Source organism: Desmodus rotundus, chromosome 1 (assembly GCF_022682495.2).
Source record: "Desmodus rotundus isolate HL8 chromosome 1, HLdesRot8A.1, whole genome shotgun sequence".
NCBI lineage: Eukaryota > Metazoa > Chordata > Mammalia > Chiroptera > Phyllostomidae > Desmodus > Desmodus rotundus.
In genome coordinates this window covers 134,133,476-134,157,660 of record NC_071387.1, presented here as the reverse complement: position 1 = coordinate 134,157,660, position 24,185 = coordinate 134,133,476, and the positions used below count along the sequence as shown (strand labels likewise).

The following is a 24,185-nucleotide window of genomic DNA, read 5'->3' as shown; positions in this document are numbered from 1 at the left end:
ATATTTACTTATTCAATAACTGTTCTTGTACCTACTTGGTGCTAAGGTTGCAAAAGTGATTCATACAGCCATGATATCTGCCTCCAGTAGGGGACACATCTCACGTGAGGACAGATCTATGTGAAAGAGTACTTACAGTGTACTGCAAGTAGAGAAGCAGAGAGTGTTATTAAAGCACACAAGTAGGGCATCTAACCTGCCGTGGGGCGAGGGAAGGCTTCCTGGAGCAAGCAACGGGTGATCTGAGATCTGAAGAATGAACAGGAGTAAATCAAGGCGGTGGTGGTGGCGGGGGCGAGCGGGGGGGGGGGGGGGGGGGGGGGGTGGGGGTGGGGGTGGGGGTGGGGGTGGGGGGGGGGGTGGGCAGCAATGTTCTTCCAGGACAGAAAACAGCATAAACAAAAGTCACCCAGAGACCAGAGGAGGAGGGGCGTGTTTGAGTTGCTCAATTTTTGAGCAGTGGAAACAGTACCAGGTAAGGGTTAAGTAAAAAAAATGTTTTAATAGAAAAATATGAGCTAGACTTTGGGCTGTGAACCTCAAGGAGTTTAAAAAGCTCACATGTAAACTGAGCTAAAAAGTAAAGGACTAATAAAAGCAGATATCTTATTATCCAATTACTTCTAATACCACCCAAAACTTACAGACTATCAGGAGGTTTGTAAAAAATCCTCATCGGTTCCTTTCAAACAGGGAGGTAAAATTATTTATTGTCCCTTAGGTCAGAGACCATCCTCCCAGGGCCCACTCAAAGTATACGGTTTTGTTTTCATTAAAGAAGGCAGCACTTCCAGCTATGCTAGATTCAACAAGCATTATCAACTGCTCTTAAGGTTTTTAAATAATGAGATTGTTCTTGTAACACTCCACTCTAGCTTAAACTGCAATGCAATTGGTATGCTCATATGTTTCAACTGGCGTTATAAATTGTTATCACACAACAGAAGCATAACTTAGAAATATGTATTAAATCACAAAAGGTAACAGTTTTCATTTTGAGAAGCATTCCTATGAGAAATAACAAAAAAAAATTAAGAGCCCGAATTTTATTAAAGCTTTTTTTTTTCATAGAGACACATGGTGAATCAAGTATTCAATAATAAGGAAAGGTTAGATCAATCACTGTATGTCTGCTTTTTACAAGAAGAGATACAAAAATCACATGCACACAAGGACATCAGCTAAGTAAAAAATACTTTGAAATGACTAAGAAATAATCATGAGAGTAGTTGTGACAAGATAAGATTAGCTTTTCCTAGATATTCTGTAGAGGGGCTATATGATGTTTGAAATATTTTAAAAATAATAACCAATAACAGTAGCTAACCCTTATATAGGGTTAAATATTTATCCAGGATACAACATATGCCAGGTGTTGCTCTAGGTGTTTCATGTAAGTGAACTCAGGGCTCACCACAGCACTGTAAAGTAACTACAGCCACTACCTCCATTCCACAGCTGAGGGAATGAGGCTCAGAGAGTCACGTAAGTCACCGAAAATCATACACCTGAACCGGGCAGTCTGGCTCCAGTATTCATTCCCTTCACCACCACACTACACTGCACTCTCAAAAATACAGGACTGAACACCACATCCAAATTCACACAAGAGATTTCCCCTTCCCCTCAATGTGGAGTATCACTAATGGTTCCTGCAGAGCCCAGAAGCGTTATGTTCTTTCGGGGTGCGAATTAAGGGGATACATGATGTGGTACTCCCAGGGGTATTTCACGGATGGTCAGAAACTACATTTCAACTGCTTTTATAGACTCGTTGTGGGTAAGCTACATTTTAGTATCCCCCTCCTTGCGATCATAATTTCTTGTCTCATTTTGTTCATTACCAAAAAATGCATACTATGCCCACAGGACATTTTGTAGTAATTATTTACCTAGGTCATGCGTCAACCTTTATTAGGCATAAGAATCACCTAGAGTGCTTGTCAAAATGCCGTTGCCCCAGCCCACCCCCAGGACGCAGTCAGCAGAGCGTACTTTAAGAAACTGCTCTACTTCTTACTGTCTAACACGAAGTATTTATCTAGGATACAAAGATACAGCATTTGTTATTTTCTATCCGGACTGCCAGCACTTTCCAATGGAGCTTTTTATACCTTACGTCACAGGACTATGACAGACCAGTTTTATGCATGACACACAGACTCCGTCTCACTTCAGTCACATTGTGTATAGGTGACTCACAAAACCAGCTCACGAGTGTGCACGCTGGATGGTGGAAACTCCTTTCTGCTGCTCGGTCAGATGTTTTAAAAATATGTTCTTTCCAACTTCTTATCAGAAAAGTGTTAAGTCAAACCTGATTTCTTGTCCAGAAATGATACAAATTGATATTTTGAATAATTTCTTCCCTCAGCGACAAAGGACAGTGGAATATGCCACAGATGGCTATAAAAAGAAAATATTGAAAGATTATCACATTTTCCAATATTTCAGTCATTTACATACAATTTGTCATTTTTTTTCTTTTTTCTTTTTTGGGGTTTTTTTGGGGGGGGCGGGGCAGGAAGGTGAAAATTTTCAAGGTATTTCCAGAAAGAGATCATCTTGTTAGAGGTTTTATAAGAACCTATGATTACAAAACCTTTCAAAGTGTTTTTACTTGAGGGTACAAAAGCGGCAGCAGGGAGAGAAAGGCACGCACCTTGCATCCGAGGGTGGGATTTCAGGCTTCGTGTTTGAAGAGAACTGTTCCTGCTGTATGAGGAGCTCCTTTCCTTTCCTTTGGACGGTCACTAAAGGGAATCCTTTCTTCAGGGTCCAGGTTTTCATCATTTTCTTTACATCTAGTGTTCTGTTTGTGACCTACAAATAAAAGGATAAATTATTTTTGCTCGAAGGTAAACAGCTTATTACAGTTTGTATCTTTCCCTCTTTCCCTACCACCTTCTATGAAGGCTACACTTAATGTTCATAAGAAAAAGAAGCTGGAATGCTGAGTTGGACGTACATTTCTAAGCTAGGTAAATGAGCAACTGCCAAAAGGCAAGTAACCTGGAACAGAACTAAGAAACAACCAAAGAGAGAGAGGCACTGTTGAAAACCCAGCAGATACTATCAACCGAGTGTTCATTAAAATCCCTCAGGAAAAGTAAGCACTCTTTCAGGTCACAGTACTAGCACCGAGGGTGTGAACAGTAACTGGAGTCTTGAGTCAGAAGCACTGAGACTTCCTCCTGCGAATGAGCAGAGTCTAGATTTCTCTATTCTCCAGACCCTCTGCTTTCGCATTAAAATTCTTCTTTGAAAGAACTAATACTGTGGAAATGCCAGGAAACAGCAGCAGCAGTAGCAGAAGAGTGAAATATAAACAGGTCGGTTGCCTTGACTTTAAGTTTCTCTAGAGAACAGTGGTGAATTATTTTGATGGTCCAGACCCTCTTTCCCAGATAACTACATAAACTTATCTACAAAAATCCAGTGTCAGAGGTTCACAGATCCTCTAAAGCCCGCTGTCCCTGAAACATCTTGTATTGATGATGAAGCGATTTTTTTGAAGAACTATCTCTTTAAAGAAGGTAAGTTAAACTTATGATTCAAATTATTTTTTTAAATTACATATGGATTTGAATTGCAGGCAATTAAAATCATCAAGTATTTAAAGTGTTGACAATATCACTGCACCATGGTAGGCCTTACCTCAATCACCATATTCCTATTTATTTATTTTATTTTATTTTTATTATTGTTCTTTTTTAAAAATTTTTATTGTTATTCAATTACAGCTGTATGCCCTTTCTCCCCATCCCTCCACCCCACCCCAGCTGAACCCACCTCCCTACCCCACCTCCACCCTCCCCCTTGATTTTGTCCATGTGTCCTTTATAGTAGTTCCTGTAATCCCCTCTTCCCACTGTCCCCATACCATATGATCTCACCTTTAACTGGAACATAATCAATAGAAGAAAAAAGCAAACAAAATATAACCAGAGACATTGAAGTTAAGAACAATCTAACAATAGCCAGGGGAGTGGGGTGGGGACTCCTATTTATTTAAAGCAGAAGAGGATGGAGCGAATTTTCCCAAATTCATTGTGATATTAAATCTCACACTTCTCATGGCCCAGATCTATTTATTTCTGGGCAAGGAGTTGGGAAGAAAACAAGCCTGCTCCAAAGCAAAGCGCTTTTAGGGGTCTTTGAGGGAGAACTGAAAATGAAGAGGACGGTGCAAGTTTGAGGTGGATGCTAAAAACCTGAGGATAATGGTTGGGACTAGGTTGGGAAAACACTATGATACAAAAGCTGAAGTCAGTCAGGGAGGCAGAAATATAACCTACATGTCAGGAGATAATATAACAGGTATAAAGTAAATAGTGTAGCTTTTGATTGAAATACTACTGTATGATAAGAAGAAAAACAATGATTTGGAAGCAACTCTTAGGTAATGAGGACTAATCCTTCTCAAAGAGAACTCAGAGAATAGGGAAGGTGTGCCTTCTGGGCAAAGGGTTAACAGCTAGAAAATGCCAGGTTCAGACAAGGCCAGGCAGCAGGAAGAATATACGAAAAATATCCAGAGCTACGTTCTTAAACAGGGTCCACAGACTTTGAAACAGTGTGAATTTTTGCATTATGCGATTTTTCTGGGGATTATGTCCAGAACTATCATCAAATTTTCAAATATGTCTGTGATCTTCTAAGCATTAAGAACTTTATCTAGATCAGGGTAAAAAACCTCTCAAATACTTCTAAAGACATGCAGTTAGCATACATGCACGGTGCAGGCGAGGCTCGCGCACTGCTATGAAGCCTAACGTGCACCTAATTACACTGCTTATTAGAATATTTGCAGACGTAACAGACAAACAGCAAGGTGGTGGAAGGGCAGCATGCAGCCAAGGAAGCCAGCTTGTGACGCATCATCTACCCTAGACAAAGTGGCTCCGAAAGACAGGAGGATTCATAGGGCAGAGTGCAGGAAAAAAAAAAGATCATGAATGAGAGGTAGAAAAATTGCAAAATCATAAGAATAAAAAAAGATTTTTGAAAAAGATGAAAATATAGTAATATACACTAATTTGGAAAAGACAACTCTCCTACAAAGTAGGAACAGAGATTAAAGTATAGAATAAAAATGGTTACACAAGGCCACACACAATCCTTCAACGATTAAGACTAGTACTTCCATCTCTTGATTTTTAATTTTTGCTCTATTTATAAATATTTATCCTAAGCTCCATTCCCCCTTTCTTAAATAACTATCTTTGGTACCACAGCTTATTTATATACTTGAGAAAAACATAAATAGAACTCCTGTCTTCTTATTTTAAGGGCTAAATAAAATATTCAGGTCACTTACCTCATTAAAACTATCCCACAGATCATTGCTTTGAGTGGATGTATAACTATGATTATGTAGGTAATGGACAAGAGAACGTTGAAATACATCTTCATTAAGAAACGTTTTTAGCATCAACAAGAGAGAAGCTCCCTATTCAAAAAAAAAAAAAGTAAGAAAGAGAGGGAAATAATGGAATATAATAGATTTATAAAATTGAGAATCTAAAATTCAAAATGTAATCAATCTAACCATATATTTTCCTACATAGAATCTAGTTATAATACACTGTTATTTAGTCCCATTAACCAGATATGGACTATGTTCAAATTGTCTTAAAATTATTTTAAAGGATCTCAAAAGAATTAATGAAGTAGACTCCCATGCACACTAATTCTACTATGAGACATTTTGTGTGGTCTATCAGTTACTTGCTGTTTCACTGTTAGTGTTAAAAAGCTAAGTGATTGTAAATATATTTTTAATAGAAAAACATGCCAAATTTTATGTGGCATCCCCACTCTCGTCCTCAATATTTAAAGTACCAGTTCAATTCATGGGCACTCTGCTGGGGGAGATAAATTAGAAGAGCTCTCAAAAGTCTCCCTGGTAGGGAATATATTAATTTCCAATTTTAGTATATCACGTCGCTGAAGTAACCAAGATCTCTTCTTCCTGCAGAGTCACTTCCAGTGTTTAGAACCGATGGATGTATAGGGTAGTAAGTACACACTAATATTCGGAATTAGGCGTGCACCTATTAAGGTCACACTATATTCACTGATGCATACGTCATCATTCCCAATGTTAGAACAACCACCGCCTTGGTAAAGCCTTTCCTGATTTGAAATAGAAATCATATTTACCTATCTCCAAAAGCAATTTATATCACTTCCTGCATCTGCTACAGAGATGCATTTATATTTTCTTCTAGACTGTATGTTAGTTGAGGGGAAAACTGAAAAATTCAACTCCAATTACTAAACAATGACTAATACACAGTAAGCACTCAAATGGTTTTCAAACGAATTTCAATTCCGATGAATATTTATCAATGCTGTCATTAAAATTACCACGTACACATTAACTGAACTCAATACCTATTGCTCTCTATGGTGTCACAGGATGAATCTGAGTACTTTCTTTTCCCGCATTTCTTTTTCTATCTTGAAACACCAACTCTCTCTCTGCTATAACATTCCCATTAAAAATGCAGACTGTATCTCACTTATTTTGTGTATTCTCTTCTCTAACATAGCAATTCAATTTATTAATCAATTAATCTAATACCCACAAGGCAAAGGAGGGAAAGAAGGCATATAGCATTCACCCCTCCCTCCCAACACAAATGTGAGAGGCACTGGTAACTGTGTTCCTCTGACCCACGGTGATGCCAGTCAGGATTCTATTCTGTTTTTGACTCACCTCCAAGTCTGGAGTCTGTGTTTCTGACCCTGCAATCTAATCTTTAATTCTTTTTAAAAAATTATTTAATTTATTGGGGTGACATGGTTAATAAAGCCGTATAGTTTTCAAGTGTACAGCTCTGTAACAGATCATCTGCATCCTGCATTATGCACACACCACACAAATTCAGGTCTCTTTCCACCACCATGTACCCTCCCCCTTTGTCTTCCTCCCCTCCCCACCCCCTTTTTCTCTGGCAATCACTGTATTGTTATCTGTGCAAGGTTGGGGAAGTAGGGTTTTGTCTGCAGGCTCCTGTTCCCAGATGTGATGCTTTAGGTTGGGAAGCCCGGCCTGAGGATGAGACCCCACGTTCCTCAGGGTGGGGGGCTGTTTGCAACTGAGAGAACACTCCAGCTTCTCAGCCACCGCATGTGGGTGAGGGGCCGGCCCTCTCTGCATCTCTGTCCTTCTTACCAGTCTCTATGTGGCTTCTTCTGTAAATCCTTGGTTGTAACACTCCTGTTCGCTGTCCTTCAGCTAGTTATTCAGATTGACTGTTCTGTAATTTAGCTGTAAATCTGGTTTGCTGCCAGGAGGAGCCGAGTGCAGCTTCCACCTACTCCACAGCCATCTTGGAATCTCCTAATCTTCAATTATTAAAATACCTTGTTTGCTTACTTGTTCTGGAAATTCTGACTTTGGAATATACCCCGATTCTGAATAACATAGCCAAGGGCTTGCTTAACACCTTCCCTGTGCCTATACTACCAATAGATCTAAAGAGGGAAGCAACTTTAAACACTATATTGCCGTAAGTTCTAGCTAACTGCCCAGAATACTAGTCAGATAACTTAAACCAGAGACAGAGAAAAAAATAATAATCCAGAAAAAGTTAAGACCAAGATTTAAATAGAAGCAAGCACCTTAAATTTTAACAGGATACCTAAAAAAATACTTTAAATAATAATAATCTTTAAAATAATCTAAACCATGCAGCTTGCTCACATATAAAATTAATGTAAAAGCTATTCCAGGCACTACTGTGCATAGCGATACCTTAAAATAGGAAAGAAAATTAAACATTTCTTCAATCTGCTGTGAAGACTGGACAGACAACGATATTGGAGGAGATGAATTCAAGGAATCTTTCTTCATGGTTTTAAATCGAGAATTTAAGAAGTCTTCATACTAGTAAAAAATTAAACTGATTAGGAAATCATGAGCAGTATCAAAGGCAAAGGCAAGTATAGTAATTATTTAATAAATTATACTACTGCTTAAGGATATTATTAAAAATAACCAGAGTCAATAAACTTCAGAACACAAGCTTTTAAAAATACAGGAAGAGTGTGACATTTATGCATATTTATTAAATTTAAAAATAAAATGATAACCTCCTGGCCACATGAAAAAGTGTTTCCTAAACAACATAAGGATGAATTAAGATTCTGTTATTAAAGCAACCAAATGCCAAATCTTAAAATTCAAAATAGTCTGAAAAGATTAGCGTATATTTTAAAACTCTGAAATTAAAAAACAAAAATAATAACTGGCTCTTAAGCTAGTTTATTACACACAGCCCAGCTTTTCTATTAAGAAATGTGTATTTCCTTTAACTGAGGTTCATTTGAAATAAAATACCACTCAAACAGAAAGAATTCTTTGAGAGCTCAGCAGATGAGCTCCACTAGTGTATTTGAAGCTTTTGAACATTCTGGGCACCACCAAGTGGTGAAACTGTGAATCTCACTGCTTAACTAGGGGACATACACAGATTTAAAGTACCTTTATTTAGTCTTCTGACTAAAAATAAGTTTCTTCTATACCACTTGAAATTTTTTAGCAGTACCTACATGAAAATTTCAAACTGAAAACTCTAAAAGAACTCCTGTTTTAAAGCAGTTTTGGGTCATATATCCAGGAAGTTTTATAGAAAGTCGCAGCATTTTAGGGTTAAAAGGGATCTTTATGCTTTCCCACCTGTTGCATGAATATTTGACAGTATGTGTCGTATCATATCCTGGTATGCCCAAATATCTCTAAGGGTAGGAAGCATCTCCATAAAGCCTAACAACATAGTGACATCATGTTCTCTATAACAGAATGCTGTTTCAAGTCTTTGAAAAAGAACAAAATATGGTTTGTATCTAAAAAGGGCAAATTATTTGTCTGTATCAACTTACATGTCACTGTTATAAGCATGATCAGAGTGATAACAGACAGCATTGCTACAGAATATCTTAATTTGTTTTCTTTCTTTATGCATAGGACAAAATGTATTGTTTTGCAAAAAAGGTTTTTCAACTATATCTAAATTCCTTTAACCACAAGAATCACAACTATTAAAAATAAAATGTAGCAAATCAATTTAAAATGTTTTTCCCAACAAATGTTTACAAAGTATAAAATAATTTCACATACTTTCAGCTTTCAATGCAATATATCATTAAATAAAAGCATAATTTTCATTGTCAAATCTCAAGAGGTAGAGATATAAGTAACAGGGGCCAATTTTACTGTTTCTTTCTAGAAACATTTTCTTTATTGCGAATGCATAAAAATACATGCCAAATATAATTTGACTCCCCCCCCCCCCGACATTCACAGTAGACTGTACTCACACTGGACAGCTCACTGAATAGTTTTTCCAAAGAGAAGTACTCCATGAAAGTAGCCAAACCTTCATTTAGCCATAGATCGTCCCACCACTGCATGGTTACCAGGTTACCAAACCACTGTGGGAAAAAACAATCTACTAGCCAACACAATATTTGCATTCTCAAGAATGTTCTAACAAGTGAATTGTTAGATTAATCACCTATAACTAGAAGACAATTACTTTAAAATACAGTCATCATAGTTAAAACAAACTACATTCAAATTAAAGACTTACAAAAGCTGTATAAATTTACTTTAAAAGTAAAATAAAATTTTAACATTTTACCCTAATTGAATAGAAAAAAAATAAGAGAGACAATTAGCATATTTATCAAAGTAACACATGTTACATACTAGGTTAAATAAACAGTTTTTAGATACCTCATTAAAAATGAGATTTCCTAGAAAATAAGATTCTTCTACCTTTTAATATCGAGTTAGTAAGATTATTTTCCATTGCATTTACAACCATCCATAACAACTACAAAATAAATTTCTATGCGACAGATTTCCCTACAGTCTGAGAGCCCGTTCTTCACATTTCTCCGCAGTCGCTGACGTTGAGGACAGTATTCACGTGATTCAAGACATAACTCAAACAACGTTCCTTCAGAAAGTCGGCGTGCATGTAAATAAATAAAGTCAGAAAGATCTTTAATGTCTTCTTCTGTGAGGGAGTAAGAGGGAAGAAAAAGTAGGAGGCTCTCCTAAAAAGTGTAACTCGACACTCCCTGAAATAAAATCTGGTGACAGGGCGCGCAGTGCGGCCCAGGGCTGGACTCAGACCAGCAGCAACATGATACAGTTACTAGATACTGAGACAAAACATTTTTGAGAATTACCAGAACATATTTTTCAAAGATATTATCCTAAAACCTGTTTGAGATGAAGATGATCTGTACGTCCTAAAAAAAGAAGTCACACTTCTTTGAGAGAAATCCTCCCCAGCAGTAACGGGAGGCCCCAGGTACAATGACGGACCTGGAGGAAATTGCCTAAGAGACGCCTCGTGTACACACCTAACACTCTGATAGTAAGTAAGTATGTGCTTCATATACCAGCTTGTCGTGAAGTCTTCACAAGGGCTCTGCGGTCCTGTTCGGGTTGGGTGCCGGACAGGGAGTAACCGCCCAGAGCGTGCTCTCCCCTTCCTCTGTGTCCTCCCACCATCACGGCACCTCTGCACGGTGCCCAGCGCTGAGAAGCGCCTTGCCAAGGACACCAGAGAGACAATGTGTTGGGAAAGACAGAGGAGCTTCATGTACCTGTGTGATTTTCTTTCTCGTTCTCCAACTCATACAAAGAGTACCCTCCCCCTCTGAAAGAAATAAAAAGACACAGTTCTAGCAGGAGAGGAAAAACTAAATCTAGTCGTGACAACTACAGTCCACGAGCTGTGAGAGTACAACTTAGGAAAACGTTTTGCCCCCACAGAGGTACACGGAGCAGCTGGCATTGGTCAGAGGCAAAACAGCCACGTACTTACTGCAGCAGGGGGGAGAGAGATCTTGGTAAGTTAGTGCTTCTTCAAGGCCTAGTGCTGCCACCTAGTACCTGTGCGACTTTGAGCAAGTTATTTACTTAAGCTGAGTCTTGTTTCCACATCCGTAAAATGGGATCGTCACTTACCTTACAGCACTTATGAAAAGTGAGATAATACATGTGAAAATGCTTTGTAAAGTCCTATACAAATATTAGATAGCACTTTCATCTCAAGTTGTGTTTAAAAGTTTCATTTTATTATGAAAACAATACTATAATAAAAAGTTGAACTATTGTTTGCCTCTAAACCTATTCTATACTCTAGGATATGTAACAGACCACAGATATGAGATATGACAGCCTTGGTTCTAATACCTGATGGGCCAGCTCATGAGCGATGATTTTAGTAACCAGTTTTCTATCCGCCATTGAAGAAGTATTACTGTCATATAGAAGTGTCTTTTCTCGGAAGGTGATTAAACCCCAATTTTCCATTGCTCCTGCTTCAAAGTCAGGAATAGCCACCAAATCTGGACATAACAGGAAAAAGGTAATTAACTTTCCCTCATTTAAGGTACTCCCTGGTTAAATAAAAATATTTCCCCCATTGCTTTATCACTGTGGATCAGGAGGCAGTGAGTTCATTTTATACCCCTAAGGAATGGAACCTGCCTCACTCTAGCCCTGGAAGCTCCTCACCCATAGGTCAGCTGAGGAAGACCTGATGAACCCCCTGGAGAGCCATGCTACTGTACTCCTTAGCAAAGGAAGAGATACCTAATTCCTTCACGGTGTGCAGCGGCAACTCTCTTTGACCTAGAAGCAGCTTCTTTACTCAGAGCTTCCATTACGCAGGTCTTATTATCTGAATCAGAAATTTCTCATGAAGTTAGAATTAGTTAAACTCTAGACTGAGCCTGAAGCAAGTTCCCACTTATACAGCACCTTTGTAGGAGCCTTATAAACTTGTAAGTGTTATAAGCTCCACGTCCAGATACATTCAAGAAATCTAAATGATCTTAAATACAAACAGTTTTTAAATCATTAAGTGTTTCTTGGTTTTCTTTTATAATAACTTTGGCAAGAGTTCTTTCTAAAAAATGTTTGCAAAATAATGGTAATAAACATCAGAGGCACTGTTTGATTCTTACCCAATTTCTTAAGTGGATATTGAACTTCAAAGTAGTTTTGAAAAAATTCAAAAAGCTTCACAGTTGTCTCCAAGGCATGGTGAACTTGATCAATCTTTTCTGGAACAGAATATATAGAAACCTAGAAGAAAACATTATGTGTGATGTAAGGCAGGTCTAATTAAAATGTCGCGATATTCAGGTGAACACTGTTAAGATTAGCATACGTGAGAAACGCATAGAGGTGAAAGATTTTTCCGGGCAAACACTCTTCCTTATGTTCTTTCAGCACCCAGCACGTCACTTCCACACACACAACAGTGTTAAAAAAAAAAACACTTGATCATTCCTGTTTTTAAAGTTATTATAACATCCAAAATAAACTATTTTGGGCCATATTATTGCAATTTTATGCACTTGCAAATTTAATTCTACAATACTCTTTTTTTTCCTCTCCATTACCTCCAGTTGCCCTGCTTTGGTTATGAGCTATCAAGATTGTGCCAAATCTCCATTCTTTTGGTACTTGTCACAGTGCCCGGCATTGGGCAGGTACTCAGTATAGAGGAATCACGTATTAAGAGGGAGTTACTTAAACACATAAGGCAGAAATTGCACATTTGGGAAATTACCCTGGAAAAACCTATTAGAGACCAACACATCCTCTTTCAGTAAGCATGGCACAGCCGGTTTTTCTTCCAGCATTGGGAGAGCTTACTTTCCTCCCCGCCCCCAAGTTGTTGGCTTGTTTTTTTAGACAATATTGTAACAAAAAGTAACCATACCCAGCAGAGTGAAACACTCAGTGAGTAGAACACTCACTAAAGCCAGCTTAATGGGATGATAAATTCATGTCCCCATTACCCATTCACTCCAGGGCACAAGCTCACTCAGCGGGGTAGCAGATGCAATCACCCACGTTATTTAAATTGTTATTTTTTTTCTTTTTTCATTGCTTTTAGAAAGAGGCGGGGGAGGGAAAGAGGAGAAGGGAGAAGAGACAGAGAGAAGAGAGAGAAAAACATTGATTGGTTGCCTTCTCATATGCGCCCCAACTGGGGATTGAACCCCCAACCTAGGTATGTGCCCTGAGGTAGAATCGAACTCGAAACCTTTCGGTATATGGGATGACGCTGCAATCAACTGAGCCACAGCAGCAAGGACGTTCGTTCTCTTTTTTCCAAGTGTGTAAGTTAAACACATACGATGTGACTAACTGTAAACTTATCCAATAAGTACCAAAAAGGCAATTTAAGCAATTATGTTAAAATGGGTTTTAAAAAGCAATGTTTATTGTTTTTTAATTGACTGGAAAAAAACCCTCTCTATTCACCTGGAAAATGGAATGTGGACAAGACATAGCAGAAAATAAAAATTTCAAAATAAAGATTTCAGAAAGTAGGAAATGGAGACACTAAATCATTCATCATCATTTGGACAAAGTACACTGGTGGACTCTCACTTTAAAGTAATTTTAGTCTCCCATCAAAGGACTAAAAAACTGTCAGTGCTTTCTAAGAGATCAAATAGATTTTAGTCATAACTGCCTTTATGTGGGGCTTTATTCTATAGAACACATGCATTAATTACAGAGACATGGAGGAAACATGGCATCAAAGTTAAATGTAAAAAAGAACATTTTTAACTAAACAAACAAAAAATTAAATGTACAGGCTGTGTAGTCAGAGTGCCAGGCTCAAAACTCTTCTAGTTGTGTGACTGCGGGCAGGCTAACCTCAGTCTCCTCGTCTATAAAATGGTGATAAAAGTGGCTCCTGACCTCACAGGACAGCTGTGGGGGTTAAGATGAGCTAATACATTTATAGAACTTAGAATAGTACCTGACACAAGGTAAGGATTCAATAAATGGTAGTTATTATCATTACTACCACAGTCCCATCAGAAATGGGCAAAATATGTGTGACTAAAACGTTTGTGGCAACAGTTACTGGAAGAGCCAAGTGTCTAGAAGTAGAGGGAGCCAATGAAAAATAAGTTGCATTCTAAAGTAACTACAGAAGAAATAAAACCTCCGACAGTATGTGGACAAGTGCACTTCAGCGGCCCAGCACTCTGCTGGCCTTGATACCACACAGCCCTTGATACAATACATGGCTGTGACCACAGCTGACGGAATTCAGTCACCACCTGCCAAGGGAACTCAGGCTTGTGCTGCCAACATGTGCACTTCCTGCATCTTTCCCCTTCTGAAGAAATCAGTGTTATCACTAAAAAAATTTAAAAGCCTGAGTTCTTTTAGAATCTGTCATTATAAATGCAGTACCAAGGTTACTTACAATTTGAGATGTCTTTATCTATGCCTGTTTTTTCCAAACATACATATCATGTGTATGTTATAATTGATGTAATTATCTACAGATGTTATCCCAATAGAAACATCACCTGCCCTGACTGGTGTGGCTCAGTTGCTTGGGCATCGTTCCGAAAGGCTAAGGGTCACCGGTTCAGTTTCCGGTCAGGGCACATGCCTGGGTTGTGGGTTCAGTCCCGGTTTGGGGTATGTGAGAGTCAACCAACCAATGTTTCTCTCTCGCATTGAAGTTTCTCTCCCTCTCTTTCTCTCTCCCCTCCCCACTCTCTAAACATCAATAAATGAAATCTTAAAAAAAGAAAAGAAACATCACCCATAACACCCAGATTTCTCCTCAAACATCCTTTTGCCAGGCACACAATTCGGCCACTTCCATCATTGTGTGTGAAAAGCACCCTTTCCTTAGAGGAGAAGTAAAGGGGGGGAAAGAAGTTCATATGAAACTGAAATCTGACCAAAAAATCCACTTAGTCCCATTTCTGGAATACAGTAGCTAAGGAAAAAGATACTTTGGTATTTTCTCTTTCCTCTACTTCTTTTCTCTTTCCTAAAAGAATGGGTGTGAAAAAACCCTTTAAGATGGCGACATAGGCAGCCATACCTTGCCTCTTCACACAACCACATCAAAATTACAATGAAAATATAGAACAACCGTCACTCAGAAATGTCAGAAATCGATTTGAATGGAAGTCTGACAACCACAAATGTGAAGAAACCACATCCATCCAGACTGGTAGGAGGGGTGAGGACGCAGAACAGGCTGGTCCCATGCCTGTGTGGATAAAAATCTGGGAGGGATCCTTTGGGAGTGAGGAGTCCTAGACACACACCAGGCCCCTCAGCCCAGGATTCCAGTGCCAGGAAGATAAGTCCCCACCACTTCTGGCTGTGAAAACCAGCGGGGATTGAGCTGGTGGAGGAGGCTGCTGGAACCCCAAGCAGTTCCTCTTGAGGAGCACACACATGGACTCACCTACTAAGACTCGCTCCCTCTGAGCTTCAGCACTGGGGTGGCAGCCTGAAGCGCACCAGTGGCATATGGGGAGAGACTGAAGTGTCTGGCATCAGGGCAAGCATAGGCCATTGTCCCTTTGCTGAGCCCTCCCCAGCTCAGAGCCAGTAGGCTGGTGCCATATCTGAGACTCCATCAACCTGGCTAACACTGTGTGACTCACCTTGGAGATCCACAGAGGATCTATTCCACCTAATTTATAAGCCCACCCAAGCTGCTTTTCCATAACAATGGCTGGTCTTGGCTCCTAAATCCTATCAAACAAGCAACAGCTGGCTTCAGTGAGCCCTACAGTGGCAGCCAGATTAGAGTCACAGCTTGGCTTCACCTGAGAATCTCTCCAAGTAGCAGCCATCTCAGGTTGCCTTACAGCTCAGGCAGGGGACCCCAGGCAAAACACAGGTGGGGGTTGACGTTGGCCTGTACCACCCAGGAAACCCCAGGGCCGGTGCACCCAGTGAATAGCTACAGACACAGACCACTATGGAGCACCACCATCCTGCCCCTGCGCAGCTGATCCTCCATGGAGGGTGGAGGTTGGTGGACAGTAGTCACAGCTAGTCCTTGCAGCTGACTGGCCTGGATAAATCCCTCCCATTGACCTGCCAACTGCAACCAAGGCTCAACTACAACAGGAGTGTGTACTCAGGCCACACAAAGGGCACACCTTGAGTCCCCAGCTTGGGTGATAGGGGATGTGTGCCACTGGACCCTACAGGACACCTACTATATGAGGCCACACTACCAAGACATGGAGTCAAAGCAGCTCTACCTAATACATAGAAGCAAACACAGGGAGGATACCAAAACAAGGAGACAAAGAAAAATGGCCTAAGTGAAAGAACAGATCAAAATTCCAGAAAAAGAACTAAACTAAATGCAGATAAGCAATCTATCAGATGCAGAGTTTAAAACACTAGTTATAAGGATGCTCCAGGAACTTAGTGAGGACCTCAGCAGCATAAAAAAGACCTAGTCAGGAATGAAGGATACACTAATTGAAATAAAGAACAATTTACAGGGAAATAACAGTAGTATGGATGAAGCCAAAATCAAATCAATGATTTGGAACATAAGGAAGCAAAAAACAGCCAATCAGAACAAGAAGAAGAAAAAAGAATCCAAAAAAATGAGGATAGTATAAACAGCCTCTGGGGCAACTTTAAGAAGTCCAACATTCGCCTCATAGGGGTGGCAGAAAGAGAAGAGAAAGAGCGAGAAATTAGAAACTATCTGAAAAAATAGTGAAAGAAAACTTCCCTAATTTGGTGAAGGAAACAGACATGCAAGTCCAGAAAGTGCAGAGACACCCAATTGTGATGGAAGCAAAGAGGCCCACTCCAAGACACATTATTATTAAAATTCCAAAAGTTAAAGATAAAGAGAGACTCTTAAAAGCAAAAGAAAAGAAGTTTGTTACCTGAAGGTTGCCAGATGGGAGGGGCGAGGGGTAGAATGGGTGAAAAAGAAGATACATTATTATTAAAATTCCCAAAGTTAAAGATAAAGAGAGACTCTTAAAAGCAACAGAAAAGAAGTTTGTTACCTGAAGGTTGCAAGATGGGAGGGGCGAGGGGTAGAATGGGTGAAAAGGTGAGGGGAGTAAGAAATACAGATAGGCAGTTACAGAATAGCCAAGGGGGTGTAAAGTACCCTATAGGAAATGGAGAAGCCGAAGAATTTATACACAGATCCATGGCCATGATTGCCTGAGAGAGGATTGCCTGAGAGAGGATTGCCTGAGGGAGGATTGCCTGAGGGAGTAGGGACTGCTAGGTAGAGGGGGACAAAGGGAGAAAAATCAGGTAAACTGTAATGGCCTAATCAATAAAATATAATTTTAAAAAAGAATGGTGCTATGAGTTCTCACTAGAGATAAATTGTCTGGTCATTATAACTATTATCAAACTTGTTTTACGAGCAACAGGAGCAGTAGGAAATAAAGAGAGCCTTGACCAGCATTCCGGTCTTGGTAAGAGCACTCTAAACATTGCTAAGTGGAACGAAACTGGCACTGAGGTCTTAAGACTTAACAACCTAAAACTTTTCTTGCAAGATCTCTTTCTAAAACCTTAGGAGGAATTCTAGAAGACACAACTAAAGACTCAGACAAAGGGTTCTTTAAAACGGAAGAGTAACAGATTTGTTAGGTTAAACCTAATCTGTTCCTTAATTTAATAAAAGCAAAAACTAGATAAAACAAAAACAAAAATAAAACTAAACCCCATTCCCCCCCAAAAGGTAATAATATAGTGTGCTCCTCAAAAACAGCAGTTTTTCTAAACTGACAGGTGAACCCACAAAAAAGCATAAATTCCTAAAACAAAAGAAGCAAAAAAATCCCCCAACAGTATCAAGCCTATTGAGAATAATTGATTAGATGGGCCTTTAAGAGAATGATATAAATTATGAAAAATGTCCCTGGTTAGTGAAGAGACAATTGACATAGAACTGTTGTTAGTGGAAATTTGGAACTAAGCTATGTTTCTGACTGAATATGAATAAATTAAAATTATAACTTAACCTAGGTACGTCTTATGGTCCGGTGCATCTTATAGTCTGAAAAATACGGTATATAGATAATACTGTTAAAGGTTCTGTTTGAATGTTAAATAGTCCACATCTGACTAATCACCACTGGATTCTGATTCTACTAATTAGACCTGTCTATGGTAAAAACAAAAATCAGGCAATGGGAAAAGTAAAACAAAAACCTCAAGAAAAAAGTAGATAAAAGCAGTGTATTTTAAAACTGGCCTGGAATTTTCTAGGTAATTCTGGCACCCTGAAGTCAAGGAAAGATGGAAAGAACACTGAAGAATGGACACAAATAATAAAACGAATGTTCCTTTTTCTTTAGGCCTTTGACAACGTAGTCTTTACCACTGAACATGACATGTTTAATAATCTAAGGTGAACTTTGACATTTTTAGTTGTTCGGTAAGATTGATTAGTAAGTGAAGCCCTACTGCCTTCTTGAATCTTGTGAAATAGGCCTAATGCCAAATATTACAAAAGAGAAACCTCCTAGAGATTACCACATTTTAGCCTAACAAAAATCCTTTGTTACACTCCAAGCCTGAAGTTCTGGTCACCACACCTACGGAAGTTATCCATGTCATCTGGCCTGAGAAGCGGCCTATTGTAGCAGACAGTGCAGTTCTGACTATCACTTCCTGGCTACATAATCGGGGTCATGTACCAAACTCCTCTGACACACTGTTTCTGCATCGACAACATGGAGCTAGTGCCTACCCCTCACTTGGTTTATAAAATGAAAAGATGTTTATAAATGAGTGTGTAAGCTCCCACAAAGGGTATAACTCTATGCATGTTAGATTCTTCTCCATTTCCTACAGAGAGATAAAATTAATAAGACAATTATTTATTGGTATAGTGCTAATTCTTTTTACTTGGATAGTATTAAGAAAAATAAAGATTATTTATATTTACACACATACAGGGAGTTCGTGATATGTTTGCATACATGAAAAAGAGACTGTATTTTCCCTCTGGGTGTGTGTATGTATATTACTATCTGCAAGGTACTGGGCATTTTACAGGAATGAAAAAATTTAATCTTTGAGAGGGCAGGCTAACATAGGCAGTACAGTACTAGAGTTGTGGAAGGTGAGGTGTGGAGAGGACCACCCGCAGCCTGCCGAGGGCACACAGCTAGCAAGCTGTAAAGGAGAGATTTGAACCCAGGTAGACTCCACAGTCTATGCTAAATCATGTTCCTTCCTGATACTTGTACATAAAAAGAAACAAAGTCATCTGAAACTCCTCTCTCTCAATACTATTTACCAATTGGAAATATAGCCTAATTTAGAAGGGAATCTTGAATATCAGAGTGATGAATTTGAATGTAATCATACAGTCAGTAAGAAGCCAACATAGCAATTGAGAGAAAAAGGGAGAGGAATGGAGTAGGGGACAGAGGGAGGAAAAAAGGGAGAAGGAAGACAGGGAGGGAGGAAGACAGGGGGCGTGGCAGAGAGAAGGGGAGGGAGGGACTAAAAAGCCAAGTCTGCAAACATTTTGGAACACAATAAAAAGTGTGGGGGTTTTATATCAAAAACTGTAATAAGAACTACAACAGAGATGTAACTAAAGTGCTCTAAAGATCAGAGGGAATGACTAACCCCAGCTGTGGAAAGAAGGAAATGCTTCAGTGAAAGAGGGTAGTTGGGTATTCAACTGGGTCTTGAAGCAGCACACCTAACTTTGTAGATTGAGCTTTTTAGATTTTATCAAGCTGCAACATGTAAATCAAAGTCTAAATTTGTGCTGCAATGCTCGAAGAGGAATTGAATTTTTTAAGATTAAACCAATCTTAATATCCTTTGAACAGATTCTGAAAAATTGTTTGGTTTAGACTTACAATGCTCTTTCAACCCAAAGGTGAGTGAATCATATTGAACACTTATTCAATATGCAGTCTACACTTACCCTTGAATACTACTTTATGGGGTATACATGATAATCTTATAACGGAAAGAGTATACCCTTTTAATTAGCAAAATAATATAACCCAAGTACACGGTAATTAAAATAAAGCTCTTTAGTCTAGACGGAAACCCAAATCCAACTTAGTATGTTCAAAGGGTAGACAATATTCCCTGGCAGGGTTAAAAATATGAAGAAAAAGAATTCCATTACATTTCTATCATGAAGAATAATCATTATTAGCTTTAAAAGACTCTTTTCTTCTATATTGTATGTGAAAATATTAGCTTTATTAGGTCTCTACTGTAAAATTAACATAAAATCCAAACAAAAATCATTTACAGATAGTCACTAATGACAAAGAAATGCAGAGGAGCCTAATTAGAATAATCAATTTTGAAAAATTATAGATACACAGGGCCCTTAAACAATCTTACTCATTACTCTCAGATTGAAAGAAAACTGAATCTGAATTTGCTTGTTAAAAAAGGAAGATTCACCTTTCATAACCTGGAGTATTTCTTCTAACTAACTTCTAACTATTTCTTCTAACTAGCTACATTTTTATGCTATCTTTTAAGTCTGCACAATGTTCTAGATTTAGTGCTGGCTGTCAATAAAATTTTCTGCATTGATGGAAATATTCAGTATTGGTGATATCCCATATGTCAGCTACTAACCACAAAAACACTAAAAATGTGGCTACTGGGATTGAGGAAGTGAATTTTAAATTTAAGTTTTTCAGCTTTAATGATATAATTGACATATAGTAATATGTAAATTTAAGATGTACAATGTGTTGATTTGATAAACTTATATATTGTGAAATGACTTCCACAGTAGCATTAGTTAACACTTCCATCATGGCACCTAGTGATCATTTTTTTTGTTTTGCGGTGAGAATATTTAAGATCTACTTTCTTAGCAACTTTCATATATATAACACAGTTTTGTTAATTATGATCACCATGCTGTACATTAGATCCCCAGAACTTACTCATCTTGTAACTGGAAATGTCTACCCCTGGACCAACATTTCCCAATTTCCCCCAATCCCCAGCCTCGCAACCACCATTCTACTCTCTATTTCCATGAGTTTGGCTTTTTTGGACTCCATATATAAGTTACATTATACAGTCTTCGCCTTTCTCTTTCTGATTTATGTAATTTAGCATAATGCCCTCAGGGTCTGTCCATGTTGTAAATGGAAGAATTTCCTTTCTCGTGGCTGAGTAATACATACCGCATCTGCCTTATCCATTCATTCACAGACACTTACGTTATTTCCATATCTTGGCTACTGTGAATAATACTGCAGTGAACAAGGGAGTGCAGGTTATCTCTTTGAAATCCTGATTCCATTTCCTTTGGGTCTATATCCAGAATTAGAATTGCCGGATCATATAGAAGTTTAACCTTTTAAACAAATTTTTTGAGGAACATCCATACTGTTTTCCATAGTGGTTTTAGCAATTTACATTCCCACCAATAATTCACAAGGGTTCCCTTTTCTCCACATCCTCACTAACATTAAACTTTTGCCTTTTTGAGATAGTCGTTCTGGCAGGAGTGAGGTGCAATCTCATTCAGGATTTGACTTGCACTTCCCTAGAGCTTAGTAATGTTTCATGTGCCTGTTGGTCATTTGTATGTCTTCTTTGGAAAAAATGTTAGTTCAGTGCCTCTGCCCACTTTTAAATTGTACTGTTTGTTTGTTTTTGCTATGGAGTTGTATGAGTTCCTTATGCATTTTGGATAATAACCCCTTATTAGATATATGATATGCACACATTTGCTCCCACTCTGGAGGTTTCCTTTTAATCTTGTTTCTTTTGTTATACAGAAGCTGTTTAATTTGATGTAGTCCTGCTTATCTTTGCTTTGTTGCTGGCACTTTTAGTATCATAAACAAAAATTGTTGCTAAGACCAATGTCAAGAAGCTATTTCCCTATCTTATTCCTAGGAGTTTTACAGTTTAAGATCTTATGTTTAAGTCTTTTAAATTCATTTCAAATTAATTTTTGTGAGTGGTGTTAAGAGAAAGGTCCAATTTCATTCTTCTGCATGTGATTATCTGGTTTTCCCAGCACCAATACCTGAAGAAACTATTCTTTCCCCACTAAGTGGTCTTTACTTCCTTGTTAAATATTAATTTGCCAAAATATATGGGTTTTCTTTTCTCAGCTCTTGATCTGTTCAGTTGGTCTGTCTATTTTTGAATGAGTAATATACTCTTTTGATTGCTATACATACTGTTTTAATTACTATACTTTTGTAGTGTAGTTTGAAATAAAGAAGTGTGATGCTTCCAGCTTTGCTCTTCTTTCTCAAAATTGCTTTGGTTATTCAAGGTCTTTTGTAGTTCCACACAAATTTTAGGATTTTTTTCTACTTCTGTAAAAAATGCTATTGGATATTTGATAGAGATTGCACTGAATCTATAGATGGCTTTGGGTAGTATAGACATTTTAGCAATATTAATTTTTTCCATCCATAAACATGGGTCATCTTTCTATTTATTTGTGTCTTCAATTTCTTTCATCAAAATCTTATAGTTTCCAGTACACAGATTTTACCTCCTTGTTTAAATTCCTCAGTATATTGTTTTTTGATACTATTGTGAATGGAATAGTTTTCTTTATTTCTTTTTCAGATATTTCATTGTTGATATATAGAAACAGAACTGATTTCTATATATTAATTTTATATCCTGCAATATTATTGAATTTGTTGATGAGTTCAAACAGTTTTTTGGTGCAATCTTTAGGATTTTCTATATATAAGATCACATCATCTGCAAATAAAGACAATTTCACTTCATCCTTTCTGATGTGAATGTCTTTTATTTCTTTTTCTTGTTTAATCATTCTATCTAATACTTCCAGCACTGTGCTGAATAAGAGTGGTGAGCGGGGCACCCTTGTCCTGTTCCCAATATTAAGAGCCAAAGCTTCCAATCTTTCATTGTTGAATATGATGTTAGCTGTGGGCCTCTCATATTTGCCCTTTATTATGTTGAGGTACACCAAATTTGTCAATAATTTTACCATAAAGGAAAGCTGCATTTTATAAAATGCTTTTTCTGCATCTATGAAGGTGATCACATGATATTTACCTTTCATTCTATTAATTTGATCTATCACATTTAGTGATTTGTATATGTTGTATCCCAGGGATAAATTCTATTTGATCATGGTGTATAATCCTTTCTATATGCTGTAGAAAGTATGCTAATATTTTGCTGAGAATTTCATGCACAGACATCTAATGCATCTATATTCATGAGGGATATTGGCCTATAGATTCTTGTATTGTCCTTATCTGGCTTTCGTATCAATGTAAAGTTGACCTTGCAAAATAAGTATTCCCTCTGCTTCAATTTTTTGGAAGAGTTTGAAACCGATTTTTTTTTTTAATTGTGGTAGATATCACTTGAGAAACCATCTGACTCTGAGCTTTTCTTTGTTGGGAAGTTTTTGATTACTGATTCAATCTCTTTATTCGTTACTGTTGTTTAGATTTTTTTATGTCTTCATGATTCATTTTTGGTAGTTTCTATGTTTCTAGGAATTTATCCATTTCTTTTAGGTTATCCAAATTGTTGGCCTATAATCATTCATAGTAGTCTCTTACCATCCTTTGCATTTTCTGTGCTATCAGTTGTAATGTTTCCTCATTCATTTCTGATTTTTAGTCCTTTTCTTCTTAGTCTTTCTAAAGGCTTGTCAATTTTATCTTTCCAAAAACACAGCTGTTAGTTTTCTTGATATTTTCTATGTTTTTTCTGGTACATATTTTTCACTTAATTCTGCTCTGATCTTTATTTCCTTCCTTCTGATAATTTGGGGTTTAGTTTATTCTCTTTTTTTCTAGTTCCGAGAGGTATAAAGTCAGGCTGTTCATTTGAGATCTTTCTTTTATCTTAATGAAGGCATTTATTACTCCAAACATCCCTTTTACAAATCTTCTTGATGCATCCCATTTTACAGTATTATTCTAAATTTGACTATGTACTTAACTTTACTAATGTGTTATGTATTTTCATTTGCTTTCATGTTACTAATCAGCGTCCTTCCATTTCAGCTGGAAGCAGTCCTTTTAGCATTTCTTGTAAGATAGAGCTAATGGACTCCCTCAACTTTTGCATGTGTGGGAAAGTCTTTATCTCCTTCATTTCTGAAGGATAACTTCACTGGAAAGAGTATTCTTGGTTGCAGTTCTATTTCTTTTAGCACTTTGGATGGATCATTCTACTCTCTCCTGGCCTCTATGGTTCTGCTGAGAACCTGTGAACCCACTGATAAACTTATGGGGGTTTCCTTGTAAATTACATGCTTCTTTTATTTTTCTGCTGTTAAGATTCTCTTTGATTTTTGACATGTTTTTTACAATGTGTCTTGGAGAGGATACCT

At 37.9% G+C, this 24,185-nt stretch overlaps 1 protein-coding gene across 1 annotated transcript in view; it reads right to left on the bottom strand.

Moving 5' to 3' along the window:
* The window catches only part of LNPEP (leucyl and cystinyl aminopeptidase), a 100,738-nt gene that overhangs the window by 24,856 nt on the left and 51,697 nt on the right, over positions 1-24,185 (bottom strand). The window contains exons 5-11 of the mRNA XM_024563311.4: positions 12,001-12,121; positions 11,225-11,379; positions 9,331-9,444; positions 7,766-7,897; positions 5,321-5,452; positions 2,663-2,823; positions 2,318-2,406 (exon numbers count right to left, since the gene is read on the bottom strand). Coding sequence (XP_024419079.2) covers positions 2,318-2,406; positions 2,663-2,823; positions 5,321-5,452; positions 7,766-7,897; positions 9,331-9,444; positions 11,225-11,379; positions 12,001-12,121 — 904 coding nt within the window. The remainder of the gene's footprint in view (positions 1-2,317; positions 2,407-2,662; positions 2,824-5,320; positions 5,453-7,765; positions 7,898-9,330; positions 9,445-11,224; positions 11,380-12,000; positions 12,122-24,185) is intronic.